We start from the raw sequence: 25734 nt of genomic DNA on the forward strand, positions 1-25734 counted from the left end.
AAGCAGTAGGCAGGTCTGGAAAAACTACCTGCAAAGCAGAGGCAGAAAATCTGCCTAGTTTAAAAGAAGGTTATATACGTAACAAGCCAAGGACGCTTGTTAAGTGAAAAGTTCCTTTTCTTTTTTCCCTCCAAGGGATGCTGTTCAGAAAACAGAATGCAAGCAGTAATCACATTAGGGTTAAAAGGTTTTTTTCCTTCTTGTAATTGCCTTGCTCCAGTAATCTGCTATATAACTGGGACAATTACATATTTTCCATTTGTTTCTGGAAAGAGATCCCGAAAGCATTCTGAAAACAGCTGAGGTCGCTGCAGTTCTAACTTCATTTCAGACTGACTAAATGACAAATTAACTCCTGTTAAATGTCATAAGAATCGAATTTTAAGTAACTAGTAAAAAATAAGTTAATTTCTAGCAGGAAAGCAAGTCCTCCTACAGAGCAGTGAGATGATTCCCAGTACCTTATAAGCTCCTTCACCTACTGGCTGAGAATTAGGTAATTTGATACAAAAAACGTACTGTTAATAAGTAGTTCCCACTAGGGCACTCTGATCTACAAGATTATATCAATATGGCATTCACTTTGCATCTTACTAAGGCTCATCTTATCTTCCTAACTGAAGTAACAAAATTAAGGTGTTTATTTCATAATAGTTGTTCCTCTAGGTTTCATGTACTAAAGACTACACAAACACGTGGTTTGGATTATATTGTTACTCTTGAGAATCTGTAGCTTACTGTGTTTATGGAAAGCTTAGCCCTGTGACAGCAGGGTAAGACAGAGACATTCAGCAATACAAGAATTGAGTTTAAAAGAGTTGCAGCTGAAGAACTGATGTCCTACTTGTTGGCGTTTACAGATTATTTTGCCCAGCAGAGCCGTTATGTAAAGGCATTGTCTTTGAAGTTTCTCATGTGAGAGGGGCTTATTAACACAAGTTCTCTTCCTCACACCCCTTCTTGGTGACTGAGACTCTGTACTGAACTACAACTGTCATGTCAACTGCAAGGATTCAATGGACAGAACTTTTCAACCAAATGACCATACATTACATGTGTACATACTCTGCTACCTGCTGCATAACAATGCAGCAGCAGCGCTAAAATATCACCTGTTCCTTGTTCTCATACTGTTATTTTTAATCAATGCTACTTATCACATCTTCTCTACTTAAATATCCGTATCAGTTTGCAAAAGCAATATGAATGCTTTCAGTACTGTCTTGAATGACTCTTGAATTGGAGGTGACAGTAAAGGGAAAAATACTTCAAGAGATTGTTTGGGAGCAGATTGTACAATTATATTTTTGGCAAGAATTAATGGGGGGGGGGAAAACCCATAATTAGAAAACTGGTGTAAGGTTTTTTGTTGTTGTGTTGTATCTTGTAGTGGATATCAATGTAAGAATGAAAAATGCATCATTTTCCCAATCCCAATATGCGTAGTGCATAACATTGAAGCAAAGCTACAGCTAGATAGCTGAAAAAGGTCTTTCACAACATTTTTATTAAATAATTCTGTTCTCCAGGCTGTCTTGTTACCTGTCTCGTGGTCAGAGAACAGGTGTAGATGTTGTCCAAACTTATCACTTGTTTAAAAATACTGCAACAGTATGAACGCAGTAGAAACAGCTTTCTTACTGCGATTTCAATGTATAGACAGAAATGCATAGCATCGTAGATTACCTGTGGTGTAAACTTGCAGTGCTAAATTTGGTTGTATTTGTGCAACAACAGAGAGGTACCCACGTTACACATGCACAGGTTTAAGTGTGACTTTTTAATTGGCTGCATGCATCTACTAGTAGGCTTGCACTGTTGCAAGCAAACCTGGAGGAACCTTGAGAATGCTATATCTAGTTTTGAATCACAAAAAAAAATGTGATTTCTGTTAAAAGCAGCTGCAGTTTTTATTTTGTAGAACAAAAATGAGGCCCCCCATCACACGCACACACACACACACGCACACACACACTAAAGGCAAGACCACTGGAACCATTCACATGAGTGAGATGGTGGGCAAACCTCCAGGACAGTCCTCTCAATATGTTACGTTTCATTCAACACGGGTAATTCCACTCAGAGCACTACAGTCTGTTTCGTTAAAATCTATACACACGCACACACACACACACACTATGCATCATTTCAGGTCACTTTGCTGCATAATTAATAATAAAGGTAACGAAAACATTGCAATGATACTCTTACAGCAATGGAGGTCTGAGGCACTCAGGGCAGAGAAGATGTTTTCTGGTGAATTTGGTATTTGCTAATATCCATGTCAGTCCAGTTCTGTGAAGTACCAACATGTTTTCCCATCTAAATTCTGCAGTACCTCATGCTTGGATCTAATGTGACAACAAATTCACTAGATACCTTGTAAAAGGTGTCTTTTATGCCCGCAATTGTATGATTTAATGTCTCCATTGGTTTGACTGTTTCTTGCATTACAGTGAATAAAGTTTGCAGTGGGGTCTGAAAAAAAACTTTGTCACATTTCAGAAAAGAAAAAATAAATTTCCTCAGCAAAGACACCAGAGATAATGGAAAGGAAGTGAGCAGGGGAAAAGAAAGGGTACAGAGAAGACAGAGGCTTCATATAGACAGACTCCTTAAGGTGACAGTTACCAGCTGATTGTGATCCACAGATAGACAAGGAAAAAATGTGTGCATTGTACTAAAATTAAGATTGCCCATTCTACAGAGCCTGAGGGAAGAGATGAGTTTTCCTATGTCCCTCTAAAACCATGAAACTCAGACAAGTGTTTGATGAGGGAGAAACAGCTGTTTCAGAACTAACAAAAAAAAAATACAGCATTGAATGTTTCATCTTCTCATACTCAGACTTTTGAGATATATGAGATTTATGCTCATCTCACTGTAAGTCTTACAAATCCAGTCCCCCACAGCTACTGTGGATGTACCTATAACAAATGTCCCACAGCTGACCCACGTAGGGATCCTATGAATCGTGGGATCTTTTTGGTTCTTGTTTTTATTCTTTTCTCTAGCCACGTCTGATGCATTGTTTTCACCAAGCTTTTGGAGCAGGAGACTGCCTGCAAACACTGCTCCACAGAGAGGCGGCCTGTTGCAGAGAGCTGCAGTTAAGACAGAATTTAGCAGTTTTCCCTGTAGGAAGCCCATTCTAGAAATCTCTAGCAAAAGAAATCAGTCCTGCATTAATACTGTCACCTACAGTCACAATTACCACAGAGATCACCAGCAAGAAGATGGGAACAGAATTAAAGGTAAGGGGTCATCTATTCTTGGCAACATGCACGTCCTCCCTTAAACCGTTTCTCAACTGATGAGAAAAATGACAAATGAGGCCCAGCCCATTAGAACAGTATCTGCAGAAGCAGGAACGGGTCTTTGGAACTAGAAACGCATAAAATCTCAGGTGCCACTCACACACCAAGAGAAACAGGGCACGCTGAAGTGAAAAGAAAACTGGATCCCAGAATAACAAGTCCAGGTGGGAAAGGTTACCCATACTTTTCTAGCTAATATGGCAGCAACAGAAGCATCCGCAGGTCTAATTGGAAGAAAGGTGCAAAAGAGATAATGGAAGAAGAAAGAAAAATATAGCACGAGTGTTGTAGGTAGGAGGAAAGCAGAAAATCCTTTAAATTCTTCTCTGCTTTACCTGACACTGCGTCAGGTTCTTCAATGAATTCCTCTTATCTACAATCAGCGAGAACAAAGCAAATGACGGAACTCCTCTCTATTCTGTACTCTTAAAAAAATGCATAGTACAGAGACAAATAAGTGTCGTTCAGATCCACCTGCTCAGTCTAGACTATCACTGGGACATGAAATGGGGACAAATACTATCCAGACGCCGGGTGAGGATCTCACAGCCTGTGTCAGTAACCAGAAGAGTGTGTTCGAACTGAGCAGATCGCTTTCCATCTCTTGTTACTGCAGTCCAACCATCAGGCCACGTTTCATCTTGCCAACCACCTACAAATGTAAAACCAGACAAAAATTCATCATTTAAATACCAGATATCAGTTCCCCCAAAAGAACTGAAAGAAGTCTGTCAACTGTACAGAATAGGACCGGCTTCCTATTTCATCACTTCTTAATAAGCATGGAGCAAACCATTGTACTCCATCCAGGCATTATGGAGAATCAGTTTAATTAAGTGATTTCTGGCTCTTGCCAAACTGCTCACCTTCACAGATCATTGGTTCAATTGTAAAAACGTGACCTGGCTTCATGACTCCAACCGCCTTATTTTCTGCAATAAAATAAACATTCGACTTAGAAAACTGATCACACATTAGGTAACAGATGAATCTTTGTCCTAGAAAAAGATAGTAAGAATATGAGAAAGTCAGAAAAGCCCTTGAGAGATGACACATTCACTCGCCCATTCATTTTTAACCTCACGTTAAAATTTCCCTTACTCCTCTCTTTCTCTCCTTCCCCCAGCACTGCAATATTGACTCGAGGAGTTCAGAATTAATTGTTGTCTTAACTTCAATTCAATAAAAAAAGTCCTGCAAACTTTTATGATGAAAGTGAACAATTAAAAAAAATCTAGTAAAAATATGCATGGAAGATGCTTGGAGAAGGTTTGATGACTTCTTCATTCAGTTCCCCTGAACCTCCAGTAAACTTTGAAATAAGTTAACAGTCCAGTAATCCCATGACTCCATTCCTGATAGACGCTGTCCCCTTCATTCCTCTGGAATACTAAAGAAGACATTATCAGGATGATAATCAGGTATTTCTTTGGGTAACATTAAAGAAAAAATAGTCAGAGAACTTCTAACATTGGAACTTTCTGATGTTAGATAAGCCATAAGTCTTTACATGGAGGCTCATGAAGTGATGCACAGTATACGAGTAGGAGTGCGCTTTGAAGAAAGGCTTCAGCACTTTTCCTTTGCCCTGTTTTACCTTGAATGTCAGTACAGCTTAGATCTAACTACGTCGACCACGTGAGAGCTCAAACACAAGCCAGTATTTCAACCACTGCACGGAAATTTGCATCGACTCTTACATACAGATTCACCCTCCCTATAGTTCTCTAGTTGTAGAAACCTATTAAGATGTCTACATCACCTGGATGTCTTGAAAACTTCAGACACTGAGGAGGCACAACAGCATACAGAACACTGCATTTACTTAAAGGGTCTCGCCTCTGTCCTTATCATCTATTGCTATTCCTTGTGCTTACATTTCAGTTTCTAGTTTTCTGCATCTGCACAAGTTTTATCCTTTTCCCTGCTCCTGTAAATTTTCAGGATTTTTGCTAAATAATTCAAAAGGTCATAAAATGAGCTTTTGCTTTTAAAATTTCCATTCATATTAAGCCAGAAATAGGTAGCAGCTTCCATTTTTTCTTGTCCAACGGGCTTCAAGTTTTTCCACTTTGCATTTGTTGCCAATCTATGTTTAAATAAATAAATAAAAACACAAAACCAAAAGGGAGAAGGAAACAAATACAAACAGGGAAAACCACCCCGTATTACTTCCTTCTTGGCAACAGACTTTTTGGCTCAGTCAAAAAAAGGCAAAAAGATCCAAGTCCCCAACAACCCAGAAAGAAAAATGGTCTCTTTCTCACATTCTGTTTTATTTTATATAAAATGCCCCTCCATGTCCAGAATTCAGATTCTCTTAAAATTCAAGAACAGTTTGGGTTGGTAGGGACCTTAAAGATCACCCACATCCAATCCCCTTCCATAAGCAGGGACACCTTCCGTGAGACCAGGCTGCTCAAGGGCCCATCTAACTTGGCCTAACTTCTCTGAGCAGCCCATTTTCTTCATCACACATCACAACATTTAAATACTAGGAATTAATATCCTCCTACCTGATGATTAACAGCCTTTTTCTATTCCTTAAAAATCGCTTTACAGAATTGATTATAATCTACAACTCACGTGCCCAAAAAGTAGTTTTATGCTTTTGTTGCCTTTCAAACACATTTTAATTAAAAATACATAAATTTATTAAAAAGGAAGTTTTGTTATTGATGTACACTGGCTATGTTGTATATTTTATAAGTGGCCCAAGACAATTCCTTTTCACTCAGTGTGGCTCAGGAAAGCCAAAAGATTGGACTCCCATGATACAAGTACATCTTCTGTTAAAGTTTTTTGGAATAAGCAGAGATAGAGACATCCATCAGACATGAGGAAACGAAGGTCCTATCAGGAGAGCTATGCAGCTGAAGTGAGTTTGGATTGTTTATCACTGCTTTGTGATATTTTTCCTGTCCTTAGTTGCCCGTTCATCCTTAAGCTTCTCTCTATTGCCTCTGCGGATGCTGCACCTTAGTCCTGCTGCCGAAGTCATAGGGACATGGCCATTTCCAAAAACTAAAGCTGAGAACACCAGGGAGGTAGGAAGGGTAGATCCCTCCTCCTCTGCACAGTGCCACACCATAACATTCAAATGGAGAAAAGGGAACTGAAACAGGATCCAGGGATCCGGCACATCACCTGTCTACATCATTCTACAAACAAACAAACATAACAGAAACACCCTGCTTTTATATACATCATGAATTGGCATAAAGTTTTCACTTTGATCTTCTGACTGAAAATACTTACCTACTCACACAAGATAGGGATTGATCTGAGGGATTCATTGGAAAATGGTACAAAAAAGTTGACAACTTGCCCAGTCATTACGTAGAAAGAGTATATGACACATCCACCTTACTTAGTTTCATGAAACACGTTATGATCCCAAGTTCAAAAAACGAATTATTTCGTAAGTGTACAAATGCTAATGCCATGACTGCTAGACAATATGCTGCTTTATTAAAATATGAGCAAGAACTATGTTGGGTGCATTCATCCCAAAGCATGCCCTGTCTGTAGCACAGTACAAAAGGAATACTTACTGGCATAGTGTGGCACATTAGGGGCTGTATGGAAGAGTTTATGGATTCCATGCCCACAGTAGCTCCGAACAACTGAGAATCCATTTGCTTGAGCATGTTTCTGAATAATGTTTCCTAGTTCTCTATACCGAACGCCAGGTTTTACTGCAAAATGTAAAAGATACAAATTTATAGAGCTTTCTTTCACTGAAACCCATCACCTAACGCCATTCAGGCTAACATCACCTCTGTAACATTCATGTTTCGTGTGCACACCTGTTCTAGTAAGCAACTTCCTTCCTCCACTATGATCACTTAATTCACCAACTATGTAAGTGGGTGTAACACCAAACACTTCAGTTTGCAGGGGCAACGAGATGTCTTGTTTAAGTCTTCAAAATATTTTGCATTTACACCATGTAAATTAGAGAAGAAGAAAGCCATACTGGTCTTCCAAAACAAACTTGGCTCTTCACACACTCTAACCAATTCAAATTAAGGATGTTTTATACATATAATTGTCCAATAATGTTGTCTCTATGAAAATATCATCATATGTGGATCACCTCAGCATCACTTACATTTTACTTGTAAAGCCACATCTAAAATAGAATGTTGCAACCACCACATACAGAAGCATATCTTTAAAAATAACCAATGTACTATATATAGCAGATGTCATATTATGTCACTTATGTTTGAGAGCCAAAACTGTAACACTTCAGGCTGTAGAATGAGGATTTACCTGCATCAATGGCTTGCATTAGGCACTCATACGTCGTTTGGACAAGCCTCTTTGCACCCTCATCAACTTCTCCAACGTAAAATGTCTCATTCAGATCTCCATGGTAGCCATTACGATAGACAGTAATATCCACTGCAAAGAATACCAAGCACATAATAATGCTACCTCTGCATTTCTCTCACTGTCTCTTGATTATCAAAAGGACAAAATGACATACGACACAGTATTGTAATTGTGAAGATACAAGAACACTTCCGAAGAATTCCTGACATAAACTGTTCCAGCAGAACAAATTCTTGCACTTATGCCATTACTATTATAGAATCAAATCAATAAGGTAGTGTTTCACTGGTCAACAATTTAAGACAAAAAGGTCAGAAAACCCAACATGTATGCAACACAGCCTTGAATAGCTTATGATTGGTTTTCTATGTAAAATACAAGAAGGCAGAAGAGAATCTCATTACTCCAGGATGATTTACCTGGTTAATATATTTCCTGGGAATCAACCCCAGCACGAAGAGGACAAAATTAAATTAAAGTAGGTAAGTAAACCTGTTCCAAGTCATACTTTAACTGCAGCTATTTCTATGCAAGTTTAAAATGAGTCGCATTTTTGCAAAAATTGAAATGCCAAAACGCATCACTTCCAGACAAAAGAGTAAAGTTTCACTGTGAACATTAAATACATCAGAACCTTCCAGTATTATTCCTAAGTAAAAAAACAACAACAAAAATACACCAGATGGCTTAAAACTTTTTTTCTTCTGAACACAATAATTCAAACATTCAGGAATACTCAGGCGCTACAGTAATCTATAAACAGAGCAGTGTAGAAGAACTATAAAGCTCTTAAAGTGCTTTTGAAATTGTTCTAGTGTCATTAATTTAAATGTGCAGAGATGTTAACCAGTAAATGAGAACAAAAGCTTCCATTAAGAAGCTATTTCAATCGTGCTGCCTGCTAGATAAACTTCACTTTACTGAATGGTTTAACTGGATAGAAAGTAAAAGTGTTGAAGATTAGAAATGTGGAAGTTAATTCTCATAGCCCTTACCATTAACGATATCTCCCTCCTGTAATGGCCTCCTGTCAGGAATTCCATGACAGATCACTTCATTCACTGATGTACAACATGACTTAGGGAAATTATAATAATTCAGAGGAGAAGGATAGCAATTCCTTGCAATACAAGCCTAATTGAGAAAATACACTCTGCATTAGCACATCTTGTAGAAAATAAAATCATAAACACAACTGCCTTCCAGTAGGAATATTCTGAAATGCTGCGACTCCTAAAAATAAGATTCTACAAGCATTTTTGTAGCACTGTGGTATTCTGCTATGCTTCCTATTTTTTTAAACAGGGAGACAGCAAAGATGTCTTCATTTGGCTTCTATTCATTTTTTTTTTTTATGTTCAACTATGAATGCCAAAGCTTTCAGGTGCAGAACGAAGCATGGAAATATTTAATCCAGTGAAAAAACAGCAGTTTTCAATGACTGTTTTTTAAGCACCAGGTCTAAAATTTTTCACAGTTTCAAAAAAGCCACTGAACCAAACAATATTTAGCACCACTTTTTTTTACTCACCATTTTTAAAACCCTAAGCTGCTTCTTTTCAATTCTATCTCAGGCTCCCCATTTCCGACTCCCAATCATAAATCAACTTTCTCCTCTGTACATCTTAAACTAACAACGCTGAGCACAAAAGTGCATGGCCTAAATACATACCATCATATGATACTCTTTATATAGTGGAATTTGTGGAGCTCAAAGGATTGAAAGGAAATAAAACTGTGTTATGTTAACAGGGAAAACAGGTGAAGAAACTCAGAGGGAGTCTGAATCTGGAAATATCTAAGACACTGATTTAGAGCCACAGGATTTCCTAATCTGGGGCTTATTTTGAATCTACCATTGTGCAATATAACACACTTCTAACATCTGCACTACTTACTAGCTTCAAAGTGGGAAATAGTTCAAAATAAAGGAAGAATTCATGCAACAACAATGAAAACTCCACAACATTAGTTCCAAAATAGAGAAGAAAGCAATTGAAAACACCAGAAAAACAATAAAATAACCTTACTAAATGGACAGCATGATCAATTTCTTCAGTAGTTACACCTGCTTTCACCATCATGGCAGCAACATCCAGTACTTCTCTAGCAAGCTGCAAATGAGGAAACAATAAAAACCACTGACTTAAAAATGAGATCAGATCCTTGGAAAATTACCAACCCATTTTCTACAGACAGCTACACTGAGACTGATAAGAAAGCAGGGCAGACTCGGACTCCAGAAGATCTTCCAGATTTCTGCAGCTTGTATTACTAAATCACCTCAGTGACGTTGCAGAATATTTTGAAGACACTGCAATCGGAATTGCAAAAGCTCCATTTGAAAATAACCCAATTCAGATTTCGCAGAACCACTAAAGTGGGAAGGGACCTCTGGAGGTCATCTGGTCCAACCTCTCTGTATGAGAAGGGCCACTGAGAGCAGGCTGCCCAGGGCCAATGTTTAGACAGCACCAAATAACAATTTCCTCAAATACCACAAACATAAACCAGACCACCTACATATATTTCAAAGTTTGATTTTATACACAAGTTACCAATTACAACCGAACAGATCCCATCGTACTCAAATGATTCTGTGAACAGCTCCTTTTAATAAACTCTTAGTTATGGGGTATTGTTTTGGTTTTGCTTTTTAGTTTTAACTTGGCACTAACTGGAAGAGAAAAATTACACTGAGCTCATTTGTGCCATAAAATATGTTCTTAACAGCAATATTTCAGCCACAAGGTATTTCTCACAAGTAACAACAAAGCCAGAAAATGGATAAAAGTCACCTTTCTGTTTACAAAATAACTCACTGCAACTTGGAGCCATGAGGAGAGAAAGAAAACACAAGGTTTCTCAAACTATTTTTTAGAGCTCAAACATAGTTTGAAATCTGTACTCTCAAGCATGTTGTCACTAACTGGTTATTTTACTGTATGTTTTTAAAGAATAAAAGCATTTTGTAATAAAAATCAAGACCTCCTTACCCTACACACTACTCGCATCCCTTCTATATCCTCAGGTGAGAGTATTTTTATTTGAGAGGTTCCTTTTAAAGCCTGCTCTGATTCAGACATTCCTGGGGGAAATGACGAATAAAAAAAGAGAGGAGGTAAACAAACAGAAAACATATGGAGGAATGATTGCTACACATGACCAACCAAGGAACTTAATTAGCTTACCAATGGCAATAAAAATATGTACTTTGACACCAGCCGTAGCATTATTACCATTAGCCCGATTAATTTGAACTCATAAACCTTCCTCAACATTGTAACACTCAAATGTGTTCAGAAAACCCATTCACTTCCTGCATACAACTTATCCAGCCAGTCAAAATATTCTCAAAATACAATGAAGATCATAATTTTAAGGGAAGTGTTTTGTTTATACAAAAGTGTTTTTTAAGCTACTTTGGAAATAAATAATAATCTAAAATAGCCATTAAAGGATTATATAAACTTGCAAATATCTCTAGTTAAGCTACTGCAATAACTAACTGATAAATACATCTCTGTTTTTCCTATCAGATTCTACACAAGCTTGGTTTTATTAGATGAATGCCCTCCAAAAAACAGCATTTTGTGTTGTTTAAATATTTATATTCTCTAAAGAATAATTAAAGACTTGTTGAAAATATAGAAATAAATCCAACGGACTTCTAAGCAGCTTTTTGAGAAACAAAGAAGTTCAAAGCCAAAGAGAAAAGTGGAAAGTAAGCAAGTAATTTTGCATCTATCCTTTCTGCATCTAAAGACAGCTGGAAGTCATTTAATAGTTTTCTTATAGGTATTGCTTACTGGAGTAGTCCTTGTTGGTGTTTCAGCCCGTTTCCAACATGTCACTGACAAAGGCTTACCAAAGTTCATCTGTGTCAGGCAACTTTTGCTACATTTGCAACTTGTTGTGAAGTTAACAAGAGAAACAGAATTTGCATGTTTTTGCCTTTTCTTCCCTGAACACCTCTGAAACATAACTCATTACAAACTTTCGGCTTGAAAAGCAAAGCAAAACAAAATATAACCTTGTAACTACTTTTAGTTTTATTGTTTTATATGGGAAAATTAAGTGTGTGTGGGGGGGAGGGAGGAGGTGGAAGAAGTAAAGTGAAAATAACACACAAAAGAACAAACGAATAAGAAAAGACTCCCATTTCCAGCACATCCTTCACGCTCTAAATGTTTCCTTAATCAAAGTAAAGAAAAAGCAAATATAGTTCCATAACTGTGAATTGTTCCAGGTTACCTAGTGGATGATCAGCATAATCTGGTCTCTGAATGTAACTTGGCACAGGTCTTGTTGGTGTCTAAATAAATCATAGAGAAAGGTGGTTAGATTGCAAGAATACATCTAACAGTCACAAAAGGAGAAACCCACACTGCAAAATCGCATACTCTGAAACATGGTTAATTCTATACAAAAAGAAAAAAAAAAAAAAAACAGTCCAAAAATATCCACTTCTCAAAGAATCTTCTGTTACTCTGAATTGCTTTTCTGTTATACAGCCTCTAATAGCCAGCTTCATAGCTTTGTTAAACCAGTCTTCAATTAAGCCATCAAAGCATCATATAAATAAAATTGGCTTCGTAATGTAGTGTTTATTCAGGTACTTCCCAGACTGTGAATGCACTCATTCCAGGCACATCCTTCCTCTCTCTGATTGTTAGTGTATATTAGTAAGATTTTTGATCACCATCCTATTTATCAGGACTTTTGTTTCATATGTAACAGACCTACAGGAGTCAGGAGACAAAAAAGCAATGCTCAGCAGTAACACTAGGAAATTAGTAGTGACATATCCAAAAAAAAAAATCCTTTCTCCAATGACACTAACATGCACGTGCCCAGGCACTGTTAATCTGTTCTCTGTAACAGATACTCTGGAGAGGATGCCACAGAGGAAGAATTTCTAGTACATGACAATTAGAAAAGACACCTGTAAATAAAATGTCATTAATTCTGTAAGTTTTGGCTTATTCCACATACAAACTTCTACCAGTTTAAAAACAGTTATACTGAGGTTAATTTCTCAGCCCACTTTTCACAGCTGGAGATGTTACTGACTTCAGTTATCCTTCATTACTCTACTGCAGGAGAACATAACATTCTATTGCTTTATTCTTTGTTCCTTCAGCAGAACAGTCCACCAGCATATTCACTAATTTATTTCAAACCATTTACATACAATTATATCAAGGTACTTATTTGAGTTCTAAATTCATCTTGACTTTTTTTGAAGCAGACTGCTCCATTAGCGATAAGAGCAGTAAACAGCTAGAAGATGCCATCTTAACTCTTAATTAGCAGCAGCTTTTTGCAGAATAAATCTCAGAATATGAACTGAAATCTGTTTCTGATGCATGCTCCCTCATAGGCTTTTCCTTCCTTTTAAATATACCAAGAGATCAAGTTAAATCAAAATAAGCTGCACAATAATGGCACAGTCACACACATCTTTGCCATAAAGTTAGGACTGTAAAAGAAGCTCTCCTCCTCCAGCTAAAATGTGGAAGGCAATAAGGACAGGAATTCTGGTCCATTAGTAGCTACAGAACATAACGTGTACTTTTTCCACTAGTGTTGGAGCACAGTGGCACTTATTACTTACCAGAGGATAATGTGGCCTGAGTTTGCCAGTATATCGATAACCAGACCAGGGATTTGTGTTGATGTCACCTTCCAGGGTCCAAGAGGATACCTCACGTTTAGCTTTTTCATCTTCTGAAAAGACAAAATAAATCAATAATAAGTTCCAGAGGCAAAATCATTCCTACTATGAATAAGGGCCCTGGGGTCCCAAGGGCAACCCAGAAGCACATAGAAATGGCAGTACTCGTCATTAACTCATAACCTGGTAAGTTAAGATTGTTTCCCCTTTTCATATCTCATGAGAACGAAGAAATGGCGAGAGTTCTACCACAGCACACCCTAACATGAGTTTCTCAGTCCCTGTAGTTGACATCTGAATCATCTGCCCACGTAACATTAGTTTAGATAAACCACTGAGAAATAATAACTTAAAAAAACAAAAGATTCCTTCGAGATGATTCACCAGTTTCTAACATCAAGGATTTGAGGGCTACCAGAACCAAGCCCACTCATACTGGGCTCAACAGTTACCCAAGAAGCCAGCAAGATCATGGATTTAGTGGTATGATTAAGAAGTTACTGTCAGATGAGCAGCTTTAGGGGAACACACCAGAGGATTACCATAACTATATTAATTACACTGAACATGAAGGCAATTTTCTATTCCTACAGGTATGAAAAGGACACAGAATGCATGTGTGAACTATGAGAACTCTACAGTGAGAAGGCAGAGAGAAAGCATTCATAACTGTCTGTGCTATTTCCAGCTATTATAAGTTATCATGGGCAAAAAAATAAAAAGAAGAATTTCTGGAGCTTATAGGAAAGAGGGAGGTAAGTGACGTGAGGATTTGGCTTTCTGCCATACCGTTCTATAATTCCAACTCCCTTTTAAGTTAGGCTCCCTTTGAGCTGAGGAAGGCAGGTACAGAACTGAGGTTTGCTTTCCCTTTTTATGGGCTGGTTGTAAACTTATAAATTATCTTAGTTCCCCAGATAAGGGAGAATCTATAAGTCTATCAGTGCTTCCATACCAGATCTACAAGCTGTAACTAAGACATACATATATCTCTACTACCTTCAGCTAAGCTGGGCAAAATCCTACCTATAATATATCCTCCTTTCAATAGCTGCATCAGTGCACAATGACATTTTTGTCAGGTTTTTTCCCCTCAAAGTGGGAAATGTGCGGAACGGCTGCACTCCGACTGGCTTGCTTGCATTTCATCAAGAGCTGAATCACAAAGAACTCCCCAAACCGTTCTCACCTCGCTGCCTTTTTCTACATCGAGAATCAAAATGCTATTGATGGTACAATCTTGGCAACGACTTATGATTTATTATTCTCCTTGCCCTCTATTTCAGGATCTCTGCTTATATACCTAGCACTTCAGCTAGGAATACGTCAGGGAAAAAATAAAAGAGGAACAGAAACACAGATTTGTGTTCCACAGTCTGAAATTTTACATTTTTACTGAGAAATACTTAACCTGTAGATTACAAGGAACTGGATGCAATTTCAGGTGTGTGGAACACAGTGACAGGTATTTTGGAAAAATCCATAGCATTCTTTGACAAAGGATCACAAAATGGTTAAGGCTGGCATTTCTGGGTCCATCTATTCCAGCCCCTGCTCCAGAAGGGCCACCCAGAGCAGGATGTCCAGGGCCACATCCAGGTGGCTTTTGCACATCTCCAAGGAGGAAACTCCACAGCCTCTGCGCAACCTGTGTCAATGCTCCATCACCTGCAAAGCGCAGAAGTGCTGCCTGGTGTTTACATGGAACCCCTTGTGCTCTGGTTTGTGACCACAGCCTCTTGTCCCAGCACTGGGCCCCACTGGAAAGAGAGTGGCTCTGTCCTGTTTGTGCTCTTTCTCTAGGGTATTCATACACATTGAGGGGATCTGAGCCTTCTCTATGCTGAACAGCCCCAGCTCTGTCAGACTCTCATAAGTAAGAGGCTCCAGTTCCTTCATCATCCTTGTGGCAATTTGCTGGACTCTCACCATTGTAGCCAAGTCTTTCATGTACTGGGAAGCCCAAAACTGAGTATGGTACCCCAGATGTAGCTGCACACTTACATGTGGAATGACACAAAGCAAACTGCACTATATGACTTCATCATCGATATACTCCCCATCTCCCACACTTTATTTTTAAACTATATTAAACAAAACAATGATGCACTATCGGGGGAAAGGGGGAGCAAATGCACCAAAAGGATTTCCATATGCACATTCATAACAGAATTTTAATATGGGTAAAAAACTTACTTGCTTTCTTGTGTAATAACTTGTGAGTAGCCCAGCTTCCCTTAAAGCATTCCTAGAATTGCAAAGAAAACAACAATTATACTTTTAAGTAGCTTCATCCTGGACAGACGTGCCATTCCCACAAAAACTGAGAAGCAACTGTGCTTTAGAATACCAAAAGATGGAACGTATTAACCCGTGTAGCAACTTGTAGTAAATGCTACTCTGACAGCCTTAGTGCTAGAAAATACAACCTTCAACTGCTTATGAGTAAGAACAGTCGCAAAGAATAGCCAAACATGGAAATGAAGAACACTGAGCTAATCCTAACACTAAATATCATCCCCTCGTCATTTTAAAGAATAATTAAACACCGTGCTTACTCTAGGCTCACTGAAATACTGCACTGCTCCAGGAACTGCAGAGGTAAGAGTTCAACTGGTCCATCTCCATACTTATATGCTGGGATAATGCAGCAGGCAGGGTGATCCGCTCCTGCTAACTGCAGCCCTTCAGCCTCCTTCTCCAGCATAAGGAAGCAACAAAGGTCAGCCAGTATAATCACAAGGGAGCAAATTAAAGAGATTAATGTGGGGAAAAAGACTAAGCTACTGAATGTAAATAGGAAATGCAAATCATAACAATAGATGAAACTGAGATGGAAAGCAAGGAAAGAGCGTGCATGAAGGAGTTTATGATTTTTCTCTTCCTCCCAAGCACAAATAGAGCACTTCATGCGACGAGCAATGAATCAGCAAAGGAGCAGAGGAAATGCCTGGCTGCTGGAAAAGATACAGAAAGATTAAGGTGAGGGAAAGGCATGGAAAAAAGGGAAAGGTGGAAGTAAAAATGCTGCTGGAGAAAGCATTTAGAGGCGATCCTCTATGGTGCTAATTAGAAAATTACTTGTTTTGACTAAAGATAGCTATGAAACCAACTGGTAGAAAACTGCTAATTCCAATTGTTTACGATAACTGCTAAACTTCTGAGGAAAAAAGCATGAAGTAAACTGCTTTTCTTTATAAGGAAAGACTAATGCTGAATCATCATCATAAAACTACTGTCTGGAGCCAACAACAGATTCAACCTAACATACACAACCCTAAACCAATGCAAGACAGCAGAGCTGCAAGTTAAGTCCTGTGGGTGAGATTCTGCCCCTGGTTTAAAGCTGTTACTGCACCATCATAACCATCTGCTCCTGCAGCACCATCTTCTGCCCGTTTTCCCTGCAAACAGTGGTTAACAAGTTGTATCCAAAAGCCCACACTAAAGTGGTGCACAACTGTGCCTGTGCTCAGAGACCCAGCTGCCTTCATTACCACAACCAAGGAATTGTCCTTGCTGTCTTGTTTTGCACCACACTTAAGTCTCTGCTATCTCCAGATGGGCACTCAGCACACCACGGTACCACGCAGCGGGCCAGATAACAGGTCACTTTGAAAGCACCACTGTAGATGAAAGGGAGAACATCTTGTTGAACAAGCAGCAGTAGGTTTTATTGTCATGCTTGTATAACCTGCTGCACACTAAGACCTTTGTGCCACATTATTATCTGTTTTCTGCTGGAAAGCTGAGGGAAAAGGAGTAGGTTTTAACTGAGGGCTATTTTAAGACACACACGCTCAGAGAAAAAGGCTAAAAGCCCTATTTCAAGAACACCAGAAGGACCAATATGCTTTTAATCTCCTTACACTTCAGAACAGAGACCCGATGTGCCAAAGGAAGGAAGATTACACAACTTACAGCAGCAACTATGAGGAACCAGGTCTGCAAACCTAGAATCCACTTCTTGGGAGATAAGGGAGTACTGAGGAACGAACACATCTGTCTGCTGTGGTAATTACTGGATGTAATCACATTTTTCTTTCCCCACAAAATTCGGAGAGGTATTCTCAAATCCCATTCCCTTCTCCGAGGCCTTTTCTTCTTGCTGGCTCATAACCAGCAAACACCATGCGAGCACCACGCTGCTGCCAGCACCATAACCTGACAACCTCTATGTTGGCTTTTTATTCCCTGCAGCTGTAAGCAACATAAGAGGATCCCAGCGTAAGGCTGCCACGTGTCTGAGCTCTCTCCAACATGTTTCCCAGATTTCACTTGTCCTCTATTTCCAAAAGAAAAGCAGCTCAGTCAACTGCCCTTGTACAGCCAAGCGTCCCAGACACGTGCCCTACATGCACATCAATCAACAGCAACAAGTACACACAGCAAGCCCAAAACATTTGTGCAAGCACAGGCTATTCCACGTGCGGTGTATCATCAATGAATACCTCTGTGCTGGTCCGACACTTCTGGAAGGCACTCAGAGGGTAACTGTGCATCCACCACCAACCCATCCAGTTTGCGTAGGCTCAGTCACGCGCATCCCGTAAGCACTGGACTTATTGGGTACAAAGAAACCACTCGCATCCAACAACCGACTGCACAAATACTACGTTGGGCATATCTGCATAGCTCTGCTTTGGCCATTTCAGATAAAATCCAGCAGCTGTTACCTCACAGGTTGGAGAATCATTGCTGTGGCTCTACCAACAGACCTCTGAACGCTTCAGACACCCTCACCTTCTGTACAGCAGACTTCCTGCTAAGCTATAGAAGAAAGCCACTCTTTCTCTCCATCTGGGACACTTTGCAGAGAATTTCCTGGAGAAAATCCTGCTTTATGATAAGCCTTCTCTGCTGAACCTCCTCTCAACCTTCTGCTGAGACATTTACTTCAACTTTCCCGCTACCCTTCCTGCCTCTACTGATACTTCTATGTTCCTATGTCACATACAGATCAGCACAGAAATTTTTCAGTGATTAAATAAATGAAATCCAGGGAAAAATATCCAATATCCAGGTTGAATTTCAATAATAAAATGGAAAAGTGGACAAGGTACCTTCCTATTGTTTTTATTTCTTTATTTTAAATTAAATGGAAAGGAACACACGGATTTGCACGGCTGTGTTTGACAAAATTAACCACCTTCAGAGGGAAAGCACACAGGGATAACATCATTTTGGTTTCAAGCTTCATGAAAGACTTCCTGGATTTTCTTTCAAACATTACAAACTCCATCAGTATTCCTGATACTTAGAAGAATCCCAACAAAGTAAAAGCAGAGGTGAAAGGGAACATGCAGGTGAGCAGTCCTGAATTTGTTTAGAGTAATCTTGCATACGACTATTCTATTAGGACAAAAAACACAACTGTTTTTGCTAGAGACCATTAGTATACATAAACCTGAAACAACAATTCTGGCCTTGAACCATCCTGAAACCAACCCTGCTGATTCTGTGCGTACAGACAAGTTCAATACAGTTTTTACCAGGTCCTGTACATTTACCATAAGGTAACTAAAGACACCACCACCATCACAAAGCTGGAAAGATTCCTCTTGGAACAGCTGATGGAAGCCAAGTTATTTCTCTAAATTACTTCCACCTGAAGGACTTAGTCCTGCATCAGCTGGCTAAAATAGATGCAGACTCGTGCAGCTTGGCAGAATTGGTTTCACAGTAGAGAGCACTTCTGTACGCACACAGAGTTCACTACCAAATACGTTTGTTTTGTTTTGAGTCTAAATCAGCCATTGGAAGAACAATAAGAATAAACACCTTTAAAATAACTGATCGACTCAGCAGGAGGTTTTCTCCTGTTTTAACATTTTTACAGTAGTAGAAGGAAAGTGGCTCACTGTCAATACAGTGGGATTAAGTGGTAGCAAAGAACAACTAATGCCAACTGCCAGAAGAGAAGAAAGGGCCAATTAACCAAGGTTATATTTACAGTGCAAACCTCTGTAGAGCACAGACATACCCAAACTAGCTTTAAATAAGTTACTCAAGTACAGGAAGCCGTGTAGGCACTGCAAAATTCAAGACACACTTATTTGCATGCTTTTCTGAATGAGTTTAAGGCAGCAGCTCAGCTGAAGAGCACTCTGCCATCAGCCCTGGGGCCGTCACGGCCTTCTGCGGGCTCCCCTTCCCCTTTGGGTACAGCTGCTCCATGCAACCTGGCCCTGGACACTGCATGCATTGGCAGGTGCGCAGACACTGCCCAAAGCCTGGTGCAAGCAGCTGGCAGGAGCTCCAGCTCACATCTGGCTTCCACAGAAGCACCCTTCTCCATCCACACTGCTCATCATTTAGAACCATGGAGCTGAATTTCCAAAAAATACACGTTCTGCAGCAAAAAGGGAGACAGCTGGAACTGAGACTGTGGGGACAGACTGGCTGGCACTCTGCATGTAATTATGCCCTGAGATGTAATAGTCAGGCAAACGTCTAGGAAACAGTGCCAAGAAGTATGCTGTATTGAAAAATATGCTGAGCAATTCTTTAAAATAGATTTTTAAAGTGTCCTTTGAAGTGTAAGATTGCCTCAGGCTTAATCTGAGATCATGTGATACTTTATTTAACGAGAACTGGAGTTTAACCAAACCCCCTTTAAGGTATGCAAACAAAACAAGACTAACAAAAAGGACGGCATTTAGCTTCAGAAAATATTACGTTACCAGCAATGTGTATCTAATACAACACAGCTTAACCTTACATTTTATCCATAAATATAAGGGACTTGGGGAGCGCAACCCCATTAATACATTTGACGTTAGAACAAAACAGTTAACAGTTGTCTTTTACCATATCAAACTCAATATGCTGAAAGTGCCCAGAAGACACGGCCGCTGGCCTAAAAATCTCACTGCAAAATGCACAGAGCAACCTGTGCAGCATAGCTGACCTGCCAGACTTTCAGATGAAGTGAATGCATGCTTGCAGATTCAAGGGAAGCACCTACGTGTGACAGCATCTTGATATCAGAAAAGCTCGTGTTTTTCCATCTAAAGCCTGACCTCACCCCAAGACTCCTGGAAGGAGTCCTTTTTTGAGGAAAGGACTCTCTATCAGATTTGCAGCTCTCCATCAGATTTACAGAGGTATACAAGTGGTTTCTGAGAGTAGTGAAGGAACAACCAATAAAGAACAGGTTGCCCAGAGACGTTGTTGCCCCATCCCCAGAGACAACTGCAGGTCAGGCAGGACTCAGAGCTCTAAGCAACCTGATCTAGCTCTAGCTGTCCCTGCTCATTGCAGGGGAGTTGCACTAGACCACCTTCAATGGTTCCTTCCAACTCTAAGGATTCTGTGTTTCTAAGAGAACTGCAGCCTGGACCAGCTCCTCAGTACAATGAACACCAGCTCAGGAAGCCTGCCTGGCAGCCCAAAGTTTTGCTTTCAGAAAGTTACGCATACTTTGCATTTGTCTCAACAATAAGCAAGCACTTACCACAGGCATGGGGATTTATAAGCAATGAAAAATGCCAACTTCCCCACGTAGGCAATCTGTCAAAAGACCTAGAAGAAAGTTATCCGCAGCGTGCCACTTATATCAAAAGAAAACCATGTAGCTGTTGCAGCTGGATTCAAGCAGCGGGCTGTAGCCTATTTTAGGCACAGCAAAGAACAGCACACCAAGAATAAAATACAGCACTCACGTCTTATGGTCTGACATGAGAGAGGACAAAAAATAGTTTCTTCTGGTCCCCATTCCCCACAACCAACGCACTGAAGGTGAAAGGAAACAGCAAGGTGTGTGATGCCAGTGATGGGTTTGGGGGGATAGCACTGCTTTCTTCAAGATCCCAGTTCTTAATAAATTACTGTGACCTTGAGTACCCAAAGATATCCAGGGCCCAGATCTGGGAGTAAATCAGGTGTAAGTAACAGGGAAAATGTACCTCCCAGAAAGAAGGTGCATCATCAGTACACGGTCACCAAAAAGACAGGAGCACATCTTTCTCAGTGGGATTTTAAAACCCACTCCAGATGGAAGGAGCCCATCAGCAGGCATCCAGCCCTGTGAGAATGAAGCTGCACAGCATACAGTTCAGAAAAGCTATCTGTGGCCTTCAAATATCAGAGAGAAATAAATAGGCAGTGCAGGCTCCTCAATTGATAATAAGAGGAAGCTTCCGTGACGTGCCTAGAAATAGATCCCTCCAAATTTGGCAGGGAAATGAACCCACACCAGTACACAGTCCACAGCACAGAACATCTCAGCTCTGTCTAGTCTGAGACACTCATATAGATAGGGGATAGCACCAGAGAGGAAGAGTTCAGCAAAGCACTGCAAAACTATCAGTACGAGAGCAATTTATAATTAGAAGGGTCATATAAAAGTGGTAAATAAAAATCTCAAGAGCAGTTAATACTTCTGCCCATCATTCAGCAGCTTTTAGAAGGCACGTAAAAATACAGATTGTGCATTTAAACACCAACTGAATAGGCACAATACGTATAATTTACACAGAAGTGACACATATCTATAAAGACAGATTTTAAAATCACAGATTTATCCTTGTAAGAGAAATGGCACACTGGAGATGCAACACTGGGTGTCTCTTATTTCCACTCTGGGGACACAGAGTAACTGAATCTATGCTGATAAATCCACAGTAACTGCAGCAAGTCTCTACAAAAGAGAAAGCAAGGCAGTGAAAGACAGCTAGCAGCGACAGGACTTGACTGACTAGGCTAAAGGAGACACCAAAGGTTAACAGCCGACAGAATCCCTCAGCAGAACATGCCCTCTCATTACATACTGGACTGAAAGAAAAAAATACACTGCCAGGGTTCAACTGGTATACTTCCAAGCCACGTATACCCTGCCTCAAACCCCAGGTGAGGCTGGTGCCCAGCTGCCTCAGCCTCTTTCCACTCACAACCCACCACCAGCACACCCTTCAGCTGTGTAGCCAGCTTATGAGATGCATAGATCCAGAGATGAACCTGTGTTGTCTGAAAGGCATTTTTGAGGATGCCGAATTACTTCAGAGTAAGCACTTTCATGGCACGTTGTTGAGATGTCCTTTTTTGATGCAGAAGGGGAACAGGCACTAGAATAATGCCCTTTATCAAAGAAAGGAGAAATACAACCCATAAATTCACTGGGGAAAATCACTGTCTTAATACAGCTTACCTGAATAGTTCACTTCAATTCTGTATGTGCAGTGATGAAAAAATGATGTTTAGTAAGTCCTAGGGTGACTTACTCACCACACTGAGATTCTCAGCCCTATGCTACCTATGTTCATTTGTCTTAACAAAGCACACATCACAATTTATAATCCAAATATGTTATTTCATATCTGTTACCTTTTAGAGCAGTTCAGTCTTCTATTGCTTCATCTCAGCACCAGAGAAAATGCACTCCTCCAAATGTGACTTCAGCTTTTACTGGGGCTTTGTCAGTACGAGCAAGCTACTGCAGACTTCAAGGAGATTGATTAACCTAGCACATGTGCCTGTACAGAGACACCAGGTTGCTTGCCACTCCAGTCCTGCACTTTGCCCAGAGCAAGAGGCTGCACGTGTGCGATTACCACTGCGTGTGTTCAGTAAGAACAGAGGAACTTCACAGCTGGGCCAGACTGGGCACAAGTCTGCACTCAGGCAGAATGCTCCTGAAACACTCATGCTTTCTGATCTAGCAAAGCTTCAGGAAGCTAAAGTAGCAGCAAACTTGATGCAAATGCTGTTCCTCCATTAAAAGAAAGTCTTAAAAACCCCAGAAGCTGCTCATCAAAGGACTGGGTCCAGCTCAATGGAAGGGGTTGAAACCTGCAACTTCAGAGGGAGGGAATAGACTATGCCTTTAGGTAACAGACAGCTACAAAGCAGGCTATGCTCTAAGGTGGAATAACACCCTAGTTTCACTTACTAGCTTATTAAGAAGTTATTTATGCATGCAATGCCACAATGGAAAGGAAACCACTCAGGAGAAATCTTAGAAAGAGTTAAACAGATGCTGATCACTCCAGAGCTATTGGCTGAAACTTGCTGGGAGCTCAGAGAAAACATCCTGGTTCTGAGGATCCCTCTGAGCAGTGACAATAAGCCGCTCAGTGCCCACAAAAACAGACAGCCAGGTTGCCATCAGCACCTAAGCTACCTTCTCAACAGCACTCGGTGCTCGCAGGATGCTTGTGAGTCTCCATCTCCACCAAGGCACACAGCAGACAACATAGAGGACTATGGGGGATTGATGCTCCTCCCTGCAGGCCGAACACAAGGTCTCCCAATACATGATGTTTATTTGCATATCTCAAAAGCAGCCTGCTGTTAACTCCCTTGTCTTTTCTATGACATGCTTCACTCACTCCAGACTTTCAAAGCACCTTTCATGTGGGAAACAACTATGCTTACCTACTTGACTGACCAAGGAATAATGAGAAACAACACACGGTCACTCAGAACTAACAGTCCAGTATTTTATCTCCTAGGCAAGGCAGTTTTACAAGCCTATTTTAATAAGCCAATAAATATTTCTGGTAATTTTGCCTTACGGTGCTAGCAGATGTTTCAAAATAATTAAACCCAGTGTGTAGACAAGAATCTCTGCAACCTATTTGAACTTAACAGAGTTGGGGATGGGACAGAGGGGAGCAAAGATATTACTTTGCTCATGAGCCTTCTTGATCTGTTAAAAAATGGTATTGCCAACATCAGCTAATACTCACACTTGCTGAACATGCATTTATGATGAGCATCAGACATGTCAAAACAGGTACTACAATGCAGAGCAAACCCTACGAGCCACCTTCAAGAACCACGCTGGAGCTAAATGCACACAGAATCATCACAACAACTCTGGGTTGCAGTCCATGTAACAGCACTGACTCCCAGCATACAGCCCAGAGGCTCTGGGGAAGCAGCAGACACAGCACAGTGAGCACCTTACATTCAAATGAGGAGTACTCCTCGAGCCCTATGCAAATGATAACTATCAGCTTATATCCCGACTCAGAACTATGTTGCTCAATTAGTATAATAGCCTAGCTGAGGAGGTTAAAAGCTTTTATGAAGTTTATCAACAGACTTCCAATGACTTTCTTGCATCAACTCCACCATTGGCCTGTGAATCACATTTCCTTGCTGGACGCTAACAGGAATGGCACATACAAAAGGCTCAAAGTCCTCAGCTATGTATTTTACCAAGCATTTCCAAAGACACAAACAAACCAACGCACCACACAGCCATCAGGCAGCCCTTTTTGTTCAACAGAAGGACCTAAGCACACTAGGACTGTGGTGAGATGTGAGGAAAGACGAGGCCCGCAGAACGCGTGGCTGCATGGGAACTGGCCCAACCTGAACCTCTTCACTCTATCCTGGAAGTAAAATATCCACACACACTTAGAAGAAAAAAAAAAAAGGAACAGAGCACCAAATCATTCTCCCCAAAGCTCTTCTCTAGTTAAAGGGAAAAGCACCGCCTGCAGAGCAACAAGTCCTCTGCGTTCGGTAAAGCCTCGAAACTCCGGACCCGGAGCTGATGCAGACCCAAAGGCACCCACGCCGGATCCTGACGAACGCGCCTCATTGTGCTCGTTAAGCCCGTGCTCGGGAAGGGGGCACCGCTCACAGGGAACCGCACAGCCCCTCAGGAGCCTTTCCCAGCGCCTCGGACCCCGCGGCACGCCGAGCCGAGCCGTCCCGCCTCCTCCGGGCGGGGAACTTCCCGCGGGGCCGAGCGGCAGATCCGCGCCCGCTGGGAGCCGAGCCCAGGCCGGCGTGAGGCACGCGAGGCGGGGAGCAGCCCGCCGCCGGCATTGGCGCGCCGGTCTCATTCGACAACTGGAAATCTCACCACAGCGTCCCCCCGCGCCTCTACGTTTCCTCCCCGCGGGAGGCAAAGCGCTCTCCGGCGCGGGGCAGCGCTACCCGAGTCCGCACTCGGAGCCGAGGGTGCTCCCGCACGCGAAGCGGCCGCGGGCCCGGCGAAAGGCTCCGGCCGACACCTGCCGCCGGCGGCCCGGCCCGGCGCCTCGCCACTCCCCGGGGCTATGAGGGAGGGCCGACCCGCAGCGGACACCGGGCGGGCGCCCCTCGGAGCCGGCAGGGCGAGCGGGAAGCGGGGAGGAAGCGGGGCGAGGAGGCTAGAGCGACGTCGCCGAGGCCTCACCTGAGAGCAGAAGTAGGAGCCCTGGATACCCAGCTTGAGACAGGTGGGGCACTGCAGCTTGGCCTCGCTGCTGCAGCCCGCCGTCTCGCAGACGCGGGTCTCTACGGCCGCCATGCTGCCGGGCTGCCACAGGCGCGGCGCGGCGAGCGGCGGGGGAGGAGCCGCCGGCTGGGCTGGGCGGAGCCGATGCCCTTCCCTTCCCTCTCGCCCTCCGCGCAAACTCAGAGCGGCGGCTGCCGGCAGTGGGACCTGCGAGGGACGGGAGG

General features: G+C 41.5%; 1 protein-coding gene across 1 annotated transcript; it reads right to left on the reverse strand.

The window, feature by feature from the left end:
• Positions 1–1484: 1484 nt before the first annotated feature.
• Positions 1485–25702, reverse strand: METAP1 (methionyl aminopeptidase 1). The gene is made up of 11 exons (XM_072336820.1): positions 25469–25702; positions 15532–15583; positions 13276–13388; positions 11913–11973; positions 10655–10746; positions 9689–9772; positions 8654–8792; positions 7596–7727; positions 6872–7015; positions 4184–4249; positions 1485–3969 (listed from the first exon to the last, which is right to left on the reverse strand). The coding sequence occupies exons 1-11, from the start codon at positions 25580–25582 to the stop codon at positions 3809–3811; spliced, it is 1158 nt and encodes a 385-aa protein (XP_072192921.1). The 5' UTR covers positions 25583–25702; the 3' UTR covers positions 1485–3808.
• Positions 25703–25734: the final 32 nt, after the last annotated feature.

Source organism: Excalfactoria chinensis, chromosome 4, assembly GCF_039878825.1.
Source record: "Excalfactoria chinensis isolate bCotChi1 chromosome 4, bCotChi1.hap2, whole genome shotgun sequence".
Lineage (NCBI taxonomy): Eukaryota > Metazoa > Chordata > Aves > Galliformes > Phasianidae > Excalfactoria > Excalfactoria chinensis.

Bases quoted from the DNA above. Each gene is read 5' to 3' on its own strand.
- METAP1 (XM_072336820.1), bottom strand. From the start codon at position 25,582: ATGGCGGCCGTAGAGACCCGCGTCTGCGAGACGGCGGGCTGCAGCAGC. The intron at 15,584-25,468 runs GTGAGGCCTCGG...TTGCAATTCTAG, and splicing joins GCTCCTACTTCTGCTCTCAG to GAATGCTTTAAGGGAAGCTG. The intron at 3,970-4,183 runs GTGAGCAGTTTG...TTACATTTGTAG, and splicing joins TGAACCAATGATCTGTGAAG to GTGGTTGGCAAGATGAAACG.